Source organism: Lissotriton vulgaris, chromosome 6, assembly GCF_964263255.1.
Source record: "Lissotriton vulgaris chromosome 6, aLisVul1.2, whole genome shotgun sequence".
NCBI lineage: Eukaryota > Metazoa > Chordata > Amphibia > Caudata > Salamandridae > Lissotriton > Lissotriton vulgaris.
In genome coordinates, this window is record NC_141694.1 from 890231085 (window position 1) to 890249583 (window position 18499).

At 46.7% G+C, this 18499-nt stretch overlaps 1 protein-coding gene across 3 annotated transcripts in view; it reads left to right on the forward strand.

Moving 5' to 3' along the window:
* Nucleotides 1-18499, forward strand: part of RASGRP3 (RAS guanyl releasing protein 3) — a 643233-nt gene that overhangs the window by 424035 nt on the left and 200699 nt on the right. For all 3 annotated transcript variants that reach the window (XM_086926878.1, XM_086926879.1, XM_086926880.1), the window contains one exon: nucleotides 3215-3490. In XM_086926878.1, coding sequence (XP_086783004.1) covers nucleotides 3215-3490 — 276 coding nt within the window. The remainder of the gene's footprint in view (nucleotides 1-3214; nucleotides 3491-18499) is intronic.

Genomic DNA, 18499 nt, shown 5'->3' on the forward strand with positions numbered 1-18499 from the left:
TGCCCACCGACTGTTTCTAAAAATTGGATATACCTGTGCAAAATAAGTGCATGTGCAAACCACAAATTTTTTCATTTTTTTAAAAGACTATTTTTTCAAGCAAGGAATACAAAAAGTGCTGAATGTGTATTATAAAAAGTTTAAGATGGTTTAAAAGAGAATGAAGGGAACTAACGGAAAGCTGCCATGTCGGGAATAAATTCATAAGAACAGTCAGAAAGAACCAAAAAATTGGATTTCTGAGATTACAATTAAGCCAAAAGTTGTATGCCAGAACAACTCAGAAAACCTAGTAAAATGTATCAGTTCAATCCAATACATAGTTCAATTCTGGTTTTAGTGTTGTTAGGACTGACAACCCCAATGATTATAAGCTGGCATGCAGTTCCTCCGAGCTGTTAAGGCTGTTGGGGTGTTTACTGTCAAGACTTAAAATGTAGTGCATCTCTAGTAATCTAAGCCCTCTCTCTCTCTGTCACCTCCTCGTTTATTTTTAGGGACAGAGTCAATTAAGAAGTATTTGAGGTCCTTAGGGTTACCGTCATGGTGCTCATGGAAATGCCTGGCCACTGGATTAGACTGGTCATGGTTTTTGATGGCTCCAATGTGTTAGAGTGCCCTTTTGTGTCCTGGTAAGATGGTGATACCTATTTATCTCAGTCCACGCGGGCACTCCAACACATAGACCACATGATCAGTCTTGCAATTAAGTGATTTGGTAATTTCTCTATTGGGTCCCCTAAATGGTGTACAGAATTCCATGGTGTTGACTCCATGTTGACAGGCTTTACACACTTTACATTTGTAAAACCCCTTCCTTTGCGCAAGCCAAGAGCCCTTGGCTTGTGGTCCACATGGGTCACTATCCATGAGAACATCTTTCATAGATGCTCCCCTTCTATAAGTAATCATAGGATTCTTAGGAACAGTCATACCAATAATGGGGTCCTGCTTAATGAAATGCCAGTTCCTTTTGATTATCTTGTGCAAGGCTAGATGTTCTTTATTGTAATCCAAAATTAATCTAAATGTGTTTCGCGTCTCATTTTTGGTACTTTGGATCTTTTGGGCTGAAAAGAGTGTTTCCCTATCCACAAGGTTACATTTGGTAAGGGCCTTTTTAAGACATAGATTACTGTAGCCTCTTTCCCTGAACCCTATATATATTACCTACTGGCAGTCGTCAGTAGGTAGTTATAGTTAGGACCTAGTTTCCATAGGAAATCCGCAACATTCTATTTGGAATAATGTTGGCGCCGGTTGACGAATCATCGCGAAATTCTCCAAGAAGATGGGGTGCTCCTCTCCTATCCTGAAAGTTTCGGGGTGATTCATAAAACGGGGGCCGACAAAAAAGGGGGGGTCCCAAAACACGTTTTTCCCATGCAATTTTCCATAGGGACCTTTAAGTGAGGCTACAGCCCGAACTGCTGAACAGAATTACACCAAATTTGGCAAAAAGGTAGAGTTTGGTTCGCAGATCACGCTTTTTGTTGAATGGTGTAAATCTGCTCAGTAGTTCCTGAGAAAATCAAAAGTAAAATCATAGATAAATCTATAGACGAAGTACGGTACGCGTATGGTACGTGTACCCTCCCAAGCACGATCTTTTTGCTAATTGGCTGTCAACACTCCAAACCAGGAAGTGTTGGCAGAAAACTGAAAAAGAAACCTGAAACACAAGAAAAGGGGGCAGGGTAGAAACACCCTGACCCCCTAGGCCTGCTCAGGGGGTCCCACAAGGACCCCCAAGGCCCAAAAATGTTTTTGTTTTTTTTAAATCGCGGGTTACGCGTAGGGTACGTGTATACCGCGAAAAAAAAAACCTGAATCTGCTTAATTGGTAATTAGCCCCCGGGGGCCAAATCCTGGGGGCAATTTTCTTAATTATAATGGGGGGCCCAGAGGGGCCCCCAGCCCCGGGGACCACCACCCCTGGGGCTTTAACATTATGTATGCGGGGGGGCTCACGGCCCCCCACAGTCCCGGGAACCGCCACCTCCCCGGGGATCTAATATTCAAAATAGGGGGTCCGTGATAGACCCCACATCCCCGGGGACCCCCACCCCCGGGGCTTTAACGTTATATATGCGGGGGCTCACCGCCCCCCCGCAGTCCCGGGAACCGCCACCCCCCAGGGCTTCTTTTAGTTATAATAATGGGGGGCCCAGAGGGGGGCTCATGGCCCCCCCCCGCAGCCCCGGGGACCGCCACACCCCAGGGCTTCTTTTTTTTTTAAATATAAAAACAAAACCTGTGTGGGGGGCTCAAGGCCCCCCACACGCCCCGGGGACCGCCACCTCCCGGGGCTCTAATATTTAAAATAGGGGGGTCCGTTATAGACCCCCATCCCTGGGGACCACCACCCCCAGGGCTTTTAAATGTTGGGAGGGGGGCTGCGCGGCCCCCCTCCTGGAGCCTTGTGGTGGCCCTAGGGGCCGCCACCCTCCAGGGCTGGCTTCTGCAGTGTCCTCGGGATCATGAGTGATGTTATATGTGACGTCATCAGCAGTGCATTGTGGGCGCACGAGTTATAGTTAGCTGAACTAACTATAACGGGTGAATTTCAATGGTTTTGTATGAGTGAAATGTCCACCGCACTAAAAACAACTCAGACCCCTCCTTAGCCCTAAAACCCTGACCCCAAGTCCTAAGATCGACCCCAACACCTAAAAACCCGACCCTAGCCCCAGCCCCACTTCACTCACTCCGTCCTCTCCCGATCATTCCTGTGCCTGAGCCATCCCATCCCATTCCAGCATCTAGACCGTGCATGTGCCTTAACTACGCTTATGCGTAATAAAGGCATATTCGTGGTTAATGGCAAGCGTGTTTGCGCTTGCAGGGAAATAGTACGCATGGCTTAGGCCACTTTGTAAAGGCTGTTTCCCGTACATGAGAAGGAGAAAAGAGCCAAAGAGTATTTCATAAACAGTGCTTGAACCTACAAGCAATTACGACAAATACTTATGAAAAGATGTTCGTCATTGGTATCAGCATAAGAAACCGGGTAAATAGATGAGCAGTGAACATTTTTTTTTGTTTTTCTATATGCATCTGCCCCAATACAGTGTGTGATCATGGGTATTACATTTTGTGTGTGAGTTCTGTTTTGCATAGCTGTTGGTCTATTCGGTGCAGTGCATGTTTGTATCACAATTAATGAAAAGCATTACCTATTTAACAGATTTTGCCCTATACTTTCTTGCCATAGGACTGGAATGAAATGACTGAGCTGGTCTCATCCAATGGAAACTACTGCAACTATCGAAAAGCCTTTGCCGATTGTGAGGGCTTTAAAATCCCCATTTTAGGGGTTCACCTAAAAGACTTAATAGCCGTTCATGTCGTCTTTCCAGATTTTATAGATGAGGACAAGGTGAACATTGTGAAAATGCAGCAACTATATGTAACCCTCAATGAACTGGTTTCCCTACAGAGCGCATCTCACAACTTAGAACCCAATATGGATTTGATCAACCTTTTGACGGTAAGAGCTGCAGCCGTTTCTGTCACATGGGCACATGCTGGCTGTCATCATTATGGGTTATGCTAACATGATACACTGTGATATATCACGTACACTTGCGAAGGATGTCTCTAGTACCAGTGGCCAATCAGTGTGGACCTTAAATGGAGCAGTAACTATTGAAGAAACTTAGATAGCGAAATGGTTGAAAGCACCACCGGCTATCCATTATATTCATTTTCCAGGTCTACCTTTTTGTCCTTTGCTTAAATCCCCCCACACTTTGAAACTCCCACTTACCTCTCCTTCACCTGTAATCCCGTTTTATGATGTTCATAGAACCCTAAAAGCTCGCCTGTTCCACATGGCATATGGGCAGTATTAGCTTCTGCACGAATGTTTCCCCCTCTATATGCACATGTCTGTTTCTATTCTGCCCTACCAGCTCTGGAGGCCTTTCTATATATACATCCACAACCCTTGCCCTTCACTGTCTATAAAAAAAAAGTTCAGCTTGAGAATTAGGTCCTTGTGTCTCTAGCATCTTTGGGCCACTACGGATGGGGTGGTTTTGTTTCCACCCCATTAAATAATAACATGTTTGATTGTGATATGGCATCTGGTGGACCTCCACAGAATCCTCTGAAAGAAAAAATAAACACAATTGCACAGTATCAGGAACTTGGTGCTGCACGAAAGGCAAGAAATGTTTGGTACAAAGACAGTAATTGAAGATTTTAGATACTGAAAATATATTAAATCTGTTCGAATCCTTTTACTTCATAGGTCAGTGTAAGCCAATAATTGTCTGGTTGCAGTCTATCTGTATTCTGTTGTGGTTTTATTGAAATCCAGACGATTGTTGCACAAAGTGACTCGATGATGAATATTCCTAGGCCTGCTTTGAGCCTTTGATCCAGAAATGTGTTTCAGGTAGACTAAAAGAACCCTGTCTGAAATAAAACTGCCCAAAGATGTTGCTTGTCTTGTTCAAAATCAAACCTAATGACCATAACAGAACATTTAGGTACAAACACCGAGTTAGATTTCGGCTCAAAATGTAATGACAGCCGAGATCAGCATTACAATTACAGATTTGTACCAGAACTGCTTTCCCATACTGCATTGACATGCACAAGATTGTCCATAATTGGCCCGGGGAACGATATTCCAGCCAGATTTTCAAGTTATTATCATGAGACAAAAGGACATGCTAGTAATCTAATTTAAAATAATTTACCCCATGATTGACTAAATAATTTAGGCCATGAGTGCCTAGCATGTAAATGTGAAATAAAAGGCCTCACACGTACTGATGTTGGGGTCTGTGCATGAGCTAGTGATTCTTGGCCTTGTCAATTAATATTATTTTGCAATGTAGTAGAATAAGTCAAAACAGCCACAATAAATGGTGCTTATAGGGAAACCTGGCTGGATGTGCTTAACATTTTTGCGACTGGAGTAAGGCAGGGGAAACTGTAGTGTGGTACTAGGATGCAAGCATGTCCTAAGTTTTAACTGTACACTTATCCAGAAAGGTAGGTTTTCTGGCTTTGCGGCACTTGCTAAATGCACCCTTGAAGCAGAGGAAGAGGGGAATGAAACAATTTTGTAGAAACTTGGGTGAGAAGAGTATAGTTTCTGATGTCCAGTACCTAATTTGTACCGCAGTTTGCCAGTGAGCACCACCACCACTTGTTTCAGAGGATCAGGACTATTTTGCATCTCCTGCACTATCCCACTCCTAGTCTGCAGCTGATTCCCACAAATAGAAGGATAGGCAATACACTGATCTTTCACCATTCAGTGTGCTGGAAGCTCTTTTTTTATGTCCTCAAAACAATGAATTTGAAAGACCGTTATTCTCCTTATCTTCCGTTGTGCAAACTGTTATCCGCCCAGTCTACCTGTAGAAATGGCATTTGGGGCAACTTTCAGAGGCAGCTGTCAGCGGTGGTCAGGAGTCCTGGTCCGAAGTGAGACAGCAGGTGCTGGAGGAAAACTGCAGAAAAAAAAATAAAGGTAGGTTTTGCCTCCCTGAACCACATCTACACCTTGCAAAGCCTACCCAGAAATGTTTTGGGGACGACACTTGTTTATTTATCAATGTTAAGCAGTGCCTTTAAATTACAAACTTGCAATACCCGAATTTTTAGGCAACACCATATGTCAATGCACATTTTCCAAAGTTCCTTGCGGACATTTGCACTTATGCAGGTTAGCTCATGCCAAGGCAACTAACATTGGAACATGAGTGCAAAAGAAATAAATTTTGTTTGACTGTTCAAATCTGGTCAAGTAATGTGAGCAAACATCTATCATCATACACGGGAACAGCTGGTGTAGTATATATTTTGGGAGCGCCTTTACGGTCATTTGCGTAATTCGAAGATAACACAGGGGCATATTATCAAGGGGGTTTATCTCCGCTTTTTTGGCTTTAAAAGCGAAGAAAGCGGAGATAAAATTATCTCCCTATTACCTAGCTGTCGCTAACACCAGTTAGCGACAGCTAGTAGGAGATAGCGACCATCTTGGGCCCCACTTTACATGTCAGTGATATTTATCACTAATGACATGCAAAGTGGGCGTGCCAAGATGTTAGCGACTGGAAACAGTTGCTAACATCGCTATCTCCTATTACCAACTTTTGGAGATATTCGCGCTAAGCGCGAATATCTCCAAAAGCTAACACCTGCCCCTGAGCAGTTCTTAGCCATGTTATCCAATGGTAGGTGGATAACATGGCTAAGAGCATTAGCTCGGTAATGCATGAATATCACTGACTTTTCAGCGATATTCATGCATTTCGGCCGATTTTTATCGCTTAGAAGATAAACCTTGATAATAGCAAGGTTCCTAAGCGATAAAAATATCGCCGCTAAACCAACATAGCGATAATTATCGCTAGTTGTTGGTAATATGCCCCACAATCTTTATGAACTCATTCAAGAATGCTCTTTATCAAACCTAAGGTTGAATGTAGTACTGGTAGAAGTAAGAAAGAGTTTTAAGTATTAGTAGTTTATTAATCGACCAATAGCATGATCATAAAACAGCATAAGTAGAATACAGATACACATTGTTGCCTAATAGACAATAGAACATTTCATCAAATTTTGATTTTGTAGCCATGCCTAAAACACATTCAATTTAAAAAAAAAAATTGTACATACAGTTCTAAAATGATTATACAAACATAGAAGACATGTTCAAATAAGTCTATCTCAGGCAATGAATCACAGCACAGCTTTCGATTTCTGCCTCCAGGCATATAACAAATATCTTGTAATTGCCAAGACTGGCCATCGCGTTGTGTCCGATTGAAATATACGTAACACTTCCGATGGGCGTGAAAAGGAGAGCAATCGGCAGACTGGGATAATCCATGTTTTCCTTATATTACTGTATGCTGGACACAAGAAAAGAAGTGCTCAATTGACTCTTGTACAGACCGACATGTAGGGCACATAGAAGTGATAGTAGCATTGACCCATTTGCTTTTCCAAGCATTTAGCAGTAGGGTCCCAAGCTTGAAATGAATATAAAGTGCTCGTGCCTGTGGTGGGTTGATTTCATCCATATACATGTCAAAATTAAAACAAGTCTTAACATTTAAAAATTGTAAAGTTAAAGTGCCAGGTGCTACGGTTTCATTACTAGAGGAGTTAATAAAATCCCAATATCTCTTCTTTAGCATGGGGCCATTCTTTTTGTAATGGAACCAGGATCCTCCCACATCATATCCAGGCCCAGGCGATACAACCCTTTTCTAACCCTCTTGAACCAGGGAAATTCTCCTTTCTGTCTTTGTAGGTTAATAGTTCCACCACTACCGCTTTAACATGGATTTCTGTATTATTAACCCAAATTCTCACCCAGAACATTAGTGCTCTAAAAACAGCAAAGTGTGAAATAGATTTAACTCTTAGGTCAAGTCGCAGCGGTAAAATTGGGGTATTGATTGTAACATTAAGTATTGCCCTGAGGAATTTTTTTCCACGACCTCTAGCTTTTTAGTGTTCTCCAAGCCCCACAGTTCAGCACCTTACAAAGCTGCACCTAATCTTTTGGCCCTATGTATCTCCAAAAGAGGAGAAATTGGGCGATAGGTTGAGCATCTTAGCCTCCTTGCTATTGCGCAATCCACTAGTTGTAATGATGACTCCCTCTTTTGGGTTTGGGGGGTCCATGCTAAGTTGTCACTATTTCTAACTCCCAGGTAATCAAAGACCTTAACCTGTTGCAATTGTTGGGTGCCCAATTTCAACTTCCCCTTTGAGAGTTTATAGGGGTTGAAGACCATATATTTGGTTTTAGAGCAATTCATTTTGAGGCCCCGGTCTTTGGAAGCTTCTGCAAACTTGTTTAAGGTGTTTTGGATACCCTTCAGAGTCTTAGAAATAAGGAGTGTCTCGCCTGCAAACAACAAGGAGGGTAAGAGACTGCCCGCTAGTCTAGGAGGACCGCCTCCGCAATCATATAGCTCATGGATCAGCCCATTAATTAACAGGGTAAATAGATTTGGGTCAAGCACACGCCCCTGGCGTACCCCTTTGGAGATTCCAATACTATTTGAAAGACTGCCATCGGACTTCCACCTTATTCTCGCATAATTACGATCATGCAGCAAACCAGTCGCTGGAGAAGATCATGTGGTAGTTCTAGTTACCTTAATGTGGCCCACAGTTTATTACGATCAATGGTGTCAAAGGCTGTTTTAAGGTCAACGAAAGCAACATATAGTTGACCCTTCAAGAGCTTAACTTCCTTCCAAAGTAGTAACAAAAATCTAAATGCTTGATAAAGGGTGCTTGTAGATGATCTAAAATCAGCCTGTAGGTGAGAGATAGTGTTATTATCTTCCATCCAGTTTTGGATACAGAGCAGAATAACTTTACGAAAGAGTTTATGGGAGACGTCTATAAGACTTATCGGTCTATAATTAGAGGGGTCCCCTTTCTCTCCCTTTTTGTGGATTGGTATTATTCCTGCTCCTTTCCATGCCGAGGGAATATACCCCCTCACTGGATGGCGTTAAAAACCTTTTGAAAGAGAAGGCCCCAAATATTAGGTCTCCTGGGAGTCTATCTAAGCCAGGAGTAATCCTGCCTGGAGTAGACTGATTGCTGTTGTGATTTCTTTTAGGGTGAACCCTTCAGCAATTCCCCTTGTTGGCACCAAGGTCACTTCCTCTAAGGCTGCCATTGTTTCTTCTTCTGACATGAAAGGGGCTGCTCTAGTATATATATTTTTAAAATAATCTTCCCAAACTTGTGGTTGGATATAAAAATCATCTTCACTGGCCTGCCTAACCGAGCCTTTAGCAAGTAGGTGCCAGAACGATCAGCTATCTTTCTGCTTGGAGGCCTCAACCAGTGTGCGCCATTTATTAGCCTCCATCTATTTTTTGCTTCCATCTGTACCCTCTTATAAGACTTTCCACTATTTGTGATGTCCTCTTGGAGTCCTTGCTTTACTGCTTCCGTTAGGGTGGTTTTTGCTAATCTACCACCCTCATTGTACCGTGGGACATTACTTTGTTTAAAAGTCTTAAAACTAATAGATTTATACAAATATTGCTTAATGCTGTTGGACAACTTCTGGTAACTAGCTAAAATATATTAAACTTCATTGTGGTCTAAATCACTGAGTACCGCAAAGGTCTGAGCCACTTCATCATACATTTTTGGGATTAATTGCCTGCCAACTACCACACTAAGCCATTTAATACTTCTATTGTTGTTCGTTGTAACAATAGGTGCTATATTATTAGGGGTTTGTCTCATGAAGATTGGCAGGCCAGTTAGCTCCAAACAGAGGGCATTATGGTCACTATCATCACAGTTTAAAACAGTCATATACTTGAAGTAGAGCCACATGTCAAGGTCCACCATGATCTAGTCTATCCTGCTTTTTGTACTACTGCTTTTGAAAGTAAATTCCGCTGCCTCATCAGCTGGTGTCCGCCCATTACAGGCACGCACCCCTTGTGCAAGGGTGAGGGACAATACCTGCTGGCCTACTTTAGTGAGTCTTTTAATGGGGGGATTAAGTAGTTTTTTAACACCCCTAGCTTGGTTTTCTTCCAACCCTAGCTCTTGAATGTACTCCACCGGCTCATAGGTATTAAAATCACCTGCGAGAATGAGGGAAGGGCCTCCATAACATTTCTCCAATTAATCAGCTAGCGTTGTTATAGTTTCCGAGGGCTTATAATCGCTGCTGAACCTATTGTAGATGTTAATCAGTCTAAGATAGACACTCCTTTTAGGCGATGACAAATCAATACCAAGAATCTCCTGAGAATCTACTTTCAGGTTCTTGATTCTACAGTTCAACATTGTCTTACCCAGATTATGAGTCCTCCCACGGGTCGTCCCACCTTTGATGGTCTGGCTTCGATGCTAAATGTGGTGAACCCTACCCTGTGTACCAGCTCTGTCGCCCAGATTTCTTGAAAAAGGCATATGTGGTGACTATCAACCATCCTGCCCCATTCTGGATCACTTAGTTTAGATCTAATACCGGCGATGTTCCATGATATAATCTGTAGAGCTTTTTCATTACACTCCCTTCCCCATTGCCATTGGCTAGGTAATGAAATACCATGTGTTGGTATCTGGGTTCATTATGGTGTATTGTGCCTTGTGAGTAGGAAAGTAGCTAATTCTTAACCCGCTGTGTTGTCATTCACTGTGTTTCCCTCAGCATGGGTGTGAGAAAGTGCAATCTTTCTTGCTTTGGTATGCCCCCACTTTTTGCTGAATTGCTGATGTGCTTTGACTGAGTGTGCCTTGGGCTGATGCCGATCAGGTGCTCAGGGCCTGTTTTCCTTCCCTAAAACTGTATTGAAGCTGAAACCCAATTGGCATCTCTGGCCACAGGTCAGCCCCTGGTAAATGGTACCCTAGGTACCCAGGGCATTGTGACCAGAGAGGACCCCTAAGGACTGCACTTATTGTGCCACTCTTAGGGGCCCTGCACCCTGACACCCACACACTGCCTTTACAGACTGGCCTGGTGTAGAACTAAACAATGTCTTGACATGGCACACATCCCTGTGTGCCATGCCCCCACACCCACTGTCCTGGCATACATCAGTCACCCCTCTAGCTGGATGCCCTATGCCAGTGGTGTGGGCACAGGCGCATGAGCCCTGTGCCCCTACAGTACCCAGGGCCATTCCTGGGCACTGTAAGTGCAGTGATGCCATTAACAGTATATGGTACTGGGAGGTTGTCATTACGAACTCCACAGCACCATAATGGCGAGACTGAAGACTGATAAGTTTAATATCAAACTTCTCAGCACATTAAACCCACACTGATGCCAGTGAGGGATTTAATGTAAAATGCACTACAGAGGGCATCTTAGGGATGCCCCCTGAAACCTAACCTACAATCCACACCTGATCTGAGAGGCTGCCTAGGCTGCTACACAGCAGACATGTTGCTGGACCCCTGGGTGGAGATCCCCCACTCTCCTAGGCCTTCAACAATGCACATCCTAGGCGAGGTGCTAGGCCTCCTCCCCAGGATGGGCAGGGGGAAGCTTCAAAGGCGTACCGCCTTTGTGAGCTTCTCCAGACCACTTGCAGACTCAGCAACTGGCCCCCACCGGTTCTGACCACCACTCTGGTGGGAGGACTGGCGGTAAAACCTACACTAGGAAAGGGGGTGTGCCAGCCTGTGCCAACTCCACCTCTCAGGTGGGAGAGGCGAGGTGAAGCACAATTCTGGGCTCCAGCCATCTTGAAGATGGGGATCCCTGCCCAATTAGAGATAGGCTCCTGCCCCCCTCACACAGAAGAGGAGCAGGATAGGGGGTGAACTCACCCCAGGACAGGGACATATTGGATCCCTGCCCTTCCCCTACCTGTAACACCCATAAATGTAGTATTTAGGGGCACCCTGAACCTTCCTTACTCAGATCCCAATATGGAAATAAGAAAGAAGACCAAGAAGAAGAAGACCTGCTGTGCAGCTGCTAACAAGAGGACGACACCAACTGACGGCCCCAGCCCTACAGGCCTGTTGATCCTTGAGCCTGCTCTTTCTAAATCCTGTCGCCTCCTGCGGACAGCAACCTCAAGAACCCCGGAGGACCTGCCTGCCTTGACCCTCTTAGATACTGGGACTCCCAAGAGCAGTGGCTCTGCTCAAACAGCAATACCCCTGGTGCCAGCCAGGAACCGCAAATCCAGCCCACTCTGCACCCGCCGAGCCTGGTCTGTGCCCAAGTGGACAAAGAACCTGAGGACTTCCCCCCGGTGATTCTGACCTGGAATCCAGTGCCCATGGACCCTCCTCAATGACCCAGACTATGCCTGCAGACTCAGAACCAGGGACCCCTCCTACTACAACAAGCAGAGGGTAAGATTTCCCGACGTCCAAAGATACCCCTGCACCCGGCATCCCCAGGCCTCCTGTGCCCAACTCCGAGGTGCCTACCTACCCTCCAAGATTCCAACTTACCCCTCGAAGTGTTGGTCGCTCCAGAAGATCCACCGTCCCAGGGCCTGCAGCCTTTGTTACCTGTTCAAGATCTCCATTGAATAACATTGAGCGCCCGTTTAGCCCAGCCTAGGCATTCCACCCTCTCTCTCTCCTGGATGTTATGTTCTGTGGTCAAAGTGCCCTGAGACCTGTAGGTGACCCGGCGCTATATAAACCCATAATAACAATAACAATAACAAAAGCACCCTGCACCCAGCGCCTGATTGTCCCTGGCAGTGCAACCTGTGTCCTACCCTACTTCCTCATTTGCCTTGAGCCAGTGACCAGGAGCCCAGCTCCCACAGCAGCGTGACCTGCTAGCCAGCAGCCACCAACCGAACATTGGGCCTAACTACCTCTGCACCTGGCTGGCCCTGTGCTGCTCAGGGTGTACCAACTGTACCTACCTGACCCTGGGGGACCCCTGAGTCTATGCCCAAAACTTTAACTCTGCCAATCGAGTACTTACCTAAAAGCCGATAACTCACTGTTCTTCCATAGGCGAACATGGACTGGTTTCACTCAGAAATTCTTCTAAGTGTGGAGTTTTGGAACTTTAACCTCTTGGCTGCTAGGCGTTTTCCCCCTCCTGTGCTGGGATTTACCATTTTGCTGTTTGCATGACGAGCTCAGCTCGTCATCAGCACATGACACCCGTGGGTGATGACGAGCTGAGCTCGTCATCAGCATCGAAAGGGTTAAAATATTCACCTAAAATCAGCCGAACATTGAATTCTGATTTACTCACCTGTTATCAGGAGAGACCTCTGTGCCGCACCTTTTAGCCCGGCCCCAACCCTGAAAAGTAATTTTAACCGTACTTACCAGTAACCTGAATTTTCTTCTGTAGGAGACCATTGACTGTTTTTCTGTGAAATTTCTTCTAAGTATCAATTTTTGCAAACTACAAATATTCTTTAAAAATCGTACCAACGGAGGAGGAGCTTAGCGCGCATTCAAAATGGTCGCATGAGCAAAGGGCTCTCGAGACCCTTGCCGCCTCCCGCATATATCCTGTCACGAATCCTGATACAGACAACGGGTTATTATGGACATGACCCTGCTGACATACAAGCTCTTTTCAGGAATCGATTTGGATGCAGGGAACCGGACTTACTTTACTCCGATAGTTGAAGGCCTACACCGAGGAGCAGCCCGGGACTCGAGTCCCGAGATACCGTGGAGGCAATTGAACAACAACGGCCAGTGGAAGTCGACTGATGCCCTTGACGTACTTTCGGATTCGTTTTCTGGTTCTTGTTTACTGAAGCCGGCTGCCCTCTGACTTTGTTGGCCCATGGTCTAATTGGATTTTACGCTTGCATGCTGCGCCTCATCTTCTGACTCTTCTCAGCTTGATTCGCGAGGAGCCATTCACACCACGTCCCAAAGGCCCCTTCGGGGCGCGTCGCTCAACATGGCGAACAAGCCTGAAAGTGAGAAACGGACGACCAAGACCACGCACCGAGGGGGTGCCATTCAATCCAATATCATGGATCGCTACACTCGCCCTAAAGGTTCCCCCAGTGGTATTGGTAAAACCTCGGACGAGCTTGGAGATGGCTCCCCAGTGACGGAGGAGTTGACTTTACAAGACGTCATGGGCGCCATTGCGAGCATGAAAACATCCATGGGCCAGCAATACGAGACATTGGCCTTAAAGCTTGACACAGTGGCTATTGATGTCAACTTGATCAGGAATGATCTGGCGAAGACCAATGAACGGGTCAAGTCTTTGGATATCAAGACCGCCAGTCTTACAACCGACATGTCCGGTCTCCAAACCGAGGTTCGTAATCTACGAACCTCGAATGATCTGTTTGCCCGCCAGCTGGAGAACTTCGAAAGTCGAGCAAGGGGCAATAATGTACGTATCATCAGGGTTCCGGAGAAGTCCACTGAATTGACGATGGATCTCCTTGTGGAGGACCTGATACTGAATTATCTCGCCCCTAAGGGCCTCAGTAACTTTTTTGCGGTGGAGCGCGCCCACAGAGTTCCCGGCGGGAAACACAAACCAGGCGCCCCACCACGGCCCATAATAGCCAGAATTTTCCATTTCAGGGATAGAGACGTCATCCTGCAGGCATCGAGGGCCAATAGCCGAACGAAATTCGAGAATGTGACTGTCAGCTTCTACCCAGACGTCACTCAATCTGTACAGAAGCAGAGGTTGGGATTTATGGGGGTGAAACGGAGATTGAGAGACATGGGCTTGAAATACGCTATGCTTTTCCCTGCCCGGCTACGCATTGAATATAATGAACGAGCGCTCTTTTTTGATCAGCCTGAGGTCATTAGAGACTGGCTGGATACTCTACAGACGCATCGAGACCGCACCGAGCAATCTGGAGGCACAGATGGTGGCCCATTGGAACAGGAGGAGTGAGTGAGGACCGGCGCGTGCAGTACATGGACTTTGCAGCAGTGGTTTGTTGACTTTTTGTGTTTGTAAATATAATGGTATATACCCAGAGGCGACAGGGAAGACGGGACTCTTCCTCCTCCCGGGGTGTTTTTCTCTCTTTTTGTAGACTAGTTTCAGGTTAGGGCGACAGGCACACTGCAAGTTGGGGTGGTTTTTTGGACTAACGCAGGGGTGCAGGGTGGGGGGATATGTTCCTGGGTTTTCTTGGGGGTGGCGGGGGAACTTTGCTTTATTTTGTGTTGTTTCAGAGGCAATGTATCACTGCATATTTTGACTTTTGTGTCCTTTTCGCTGTTGGGGGGAATCCGCCTTCATTCCTGGGATGGGGGGTAGGGGGTTGAGGTTACTAAGTTGGAATGTCAACAGGATAAAACGGGGGATAGTGCTACAGTTTTTGAAACGTCTTTCCCCTGATGTAGTGTTGTTACAGGAAACGCATTTGATAGGAACACATGCCACGCAATGCATAGGTGAGGTTATCGTCTAGTCGCGCACTCGGGATTCACCACTGGGTCGAGGGGGGCTGGTGTCCTTGTTAGGAAATAGATGATACTATCCTAGATGATAGGGGACGATATGCCGCTATTACTGGCAGATGGGAGGGGAAGACGATTTCCATATTCTCCGTGTATGCTCCGCCAGGTTAACAAACTACAACATTTGCTGACTTGGGGAAAGTGGTGTTGGGGTTCCCCGAAGGGATTTTGGTTGTGGGTGGAGACTTCAACTCTGTTGTCTGTGGTAGAGAGGATCGCAGCACCCCTAGGGATCTTGCGAGATCGCAATCTTGGCTGGGCAACTTCCTGGAGACACTTGGTCTGGTTGATTGTTGGAGGCTGATGCACCCTGGACAGGCACAATACACTTTTCATTCGGGTGCACACAGGAGCCTCCCTAGGCTTGATTATGTCCTTATGCCGGTGGCGCAGACCGTCTCGGTGAGAGAGGTTAGACACCTGGCCAGGGGTATTTCGGACCACTCCCCACTGTGGCTTTCCATTGATATTCAGCTGGGAGCCGGGGTTCGAGTGGTCCCAATTAATCCCTGGCTTCTCCGTAATCCTAAAACCCGGGCGGGCGTGGTCAGGTCCATTGATCAATATTTCGCTGACAATGTGGGGTCGGTGTCCTCCTCCATTTCACTATGGGAAGCCTTCAAGATGGTAATCCGGGGTCAAACTCTGTCGTTGATTGCCTGTGCTAAGAAAAGCAAGAATGAGGAGGTTGTGCGACTGGAGGCTGAAATCACTGCCTTGGAGGGAGAGTTGGAGTCTGATGCCACACAGGATAAGCTGCAGGCTTTAAACCTTAAACAGTCTGACTATAGAGCCCTGGTGACTGATGCGGCCAAGGCCATGAGTCGTGAGCAACAGGGGCTACTGTATGATGTGGGAGATAAAGCGGGGAAGTTGATTGCCTGGTTGGATAAAAAGGAAAGACTGAATCGCGTTGTGCCTGTTATTGAGAGAGCGGATGGAGTGCGTATTGTTGATCCTGTGGAGATAGTGAAGGGTTTCGCACACCATTTCCAAACGGTGTATGCGCCAGTCTCAGACAGACCGGAGGAGGACTCGCACTTATTGCTTAGAGATGTCGCATTGCCTTGCTTGTCTGATTGTGACAGAGAGCTTATGGAGGCGGAATTTTCCAACAATGAAATAGCGCTCGCTATTCGCTCCATCCGCTCGGGAAAAGCTAGGGTCCCAAACGGTATTCCCATTGAATTGTATAAGCTGTGTCCGGACAAAATGGCGCCGTATCTCCGTGAGATGGTTCTGGAGTTGCGAGATGTCGGGTCCCTTCCCCGAGACCAGAGACTTGCGTCCATTGTTGTAATTCATAAAGAAGGGAAACCCCGGGACCTATGTGCGTCCTACAGACCGATATCACTTTTGAATGCCGAACCTAAGGTCTTGGCAAAACTGCTAGCAAACCGGCTAATTAAGGTGATTGGCGACCTGATACACCCGCATCAGTCCGGATTCATTCCTCATCGCAATACCACGCTGAACCTGCGGCGTCTTCATGGCGTCCTGCGAGAGCAGAGTCGTTACGTGAGCCGACCATCTTGATCTCCTTGGATGTCACGATGCACCGTGGAATGGCCATACTTGTGGGCGGCTCTCGCGAAGTTCGGTTTTGGCCCAGGGTTCATCGGTTGGGTCAAACTCCTTTACGAGGATCCGCTGACCCAGGTGGTGGTTAACGGCAGGGTCTCGGAATCCTTTGTTCTCGGAAGGGGCACGCGACAGGGATGCCCTTTATCTCCACTGTTCATTGTGCTTGCCTTAGAACCCCTAGCTGCTTGGCTGCGGTGTGAACCGTCGCTCAAAGGCATCAGATGGGCCCCCGACTTTGAAGACCGCATATCACTATATGCGGACGATATCCTCTTATACCTCACTTCCCCTCGGAAGTCACTGGGGGTACTGTTCGATGTACTTAGCTCATTTGGAAAGAACTCCGGCCTAGTGATTAACTGGGCTAAATCTAGTGTTTACTCGCTCACTGGGGAGGTACCACCCTTGCCGCGTATCTGCCTGATACAGATATCGCAAACCGGCTTTAAATACTTGGGGATTTACATATCGCTGGACCCTGCGGTTCGGTATGAACGCAACCTGCTTCCTCCGCTTCTTCGGCTTAAATCAGACGTAGCGGCTTGGCGTGGCCTGCCATTGTCCCCGGTCGGGAGGGCAGCTTTATTCAAGATGATGTCCCTGCCCCGATTTTTATATGCCCTCCAAAATACGCTCGATCTCGTACCTGCCAGCTATTTTCGCGAGATAGAGAGCCTACAGAGGCAGTTGATACGGGGTGGGCGTCCTCGCATTGCCCTAGCGAAATTGAGACTGCCCTGGTACGATGGGGGCATCGCGTTACCGGACATCAAACGTTATTACTGGGCATCCCAATTGAGTGCAATCAACCAGGCCATGTACGGCCCTATGTCAAACCCTGCATTCGAAATGGATAAATGGCTGCTCCCGGGAGGGAACTACAACAGGGCGCTATACTCCAAATCGACTGGCAGGAAATTAACGGGACCACCGGGGTTGCGGTGCGGGTGTGGTGTAGCGCGAACGCAGCTATGGGGTGGTCGGACAGATTGACTCGAGCGACCCCGCTCTACGTTGCTGAAAAATTGGGTAGTTTGTAAACAACTAAGGGTTTCGAGAAGTGGGACCTCATTGGCATCAGTAAGGTCGGGGATCTTTGGGTCAAAGATAGGATCAAGAACTTTGAGGAACTGCAAGCGGAATACGCGCTCAGCGATAGGGAATATTTCCATTATATGCAGATCCGACACGCACTTGGTTCGGTTTTCCCGGCCGGAACCTTGATCCTGGAATCTTCTCCTCTTGAAGATAGGGTACTTGACGGACACATCCCAGATAGCACTATTTCCCTAATATATAAAAAACGTATTAATGATCGAACGGATCTACTCCTGCAGCTTCGGGAAGCTTGGACCGGTGATGGACTGGAGCTGGATGATGAGGATTGGCAGGCTGCAATATCTTCTCCTAAAGAGGTCGCGATTCCGGCCCGTCTCCGGCTGGTGCAATTGAAGATCCTACACCGTATCTATATAACAGGTCCCCGGCTGCTGCGTATGGGTTATTCTGTGGATAGGTTGTGTAAGGAATATGGTGGCTAAAAGTGACATAGCGCAACTGTGGGGGTCCCAAAGAGCACCTACGATCTCAGCTTCGGAAGAAAACATGGACTGGTGCATGTTTAGGGAAAAAACTGTGTATGTCGCACGTGGCAGACCCAAGAAGTGGGGGAGAATATGGAATCAGTGGAACCTATATCGTGGGGAGATCTGTACTCCTCCTTTTGTAGATATCCCGGAAATGTCGCAGTCCCCATAGCCCAACATTCCTTGTACTGTGTAGATTCTTGCTGATGTTGTGATCGCCTGCTCCCGGCCCCCCTCCCCCCCTTCCCATGGCTTAATTTACTGACATTTGCATATATTTCTCTTGATACGGCTCTCCCCCTCTTGGGAAGGACACTCACCATATAGTCTTTTTTGCCTCGCTGTTTTTTTTGGTTTGCTTTGTATTGTTTATTTATATATGTTTAAAATGTAAAACC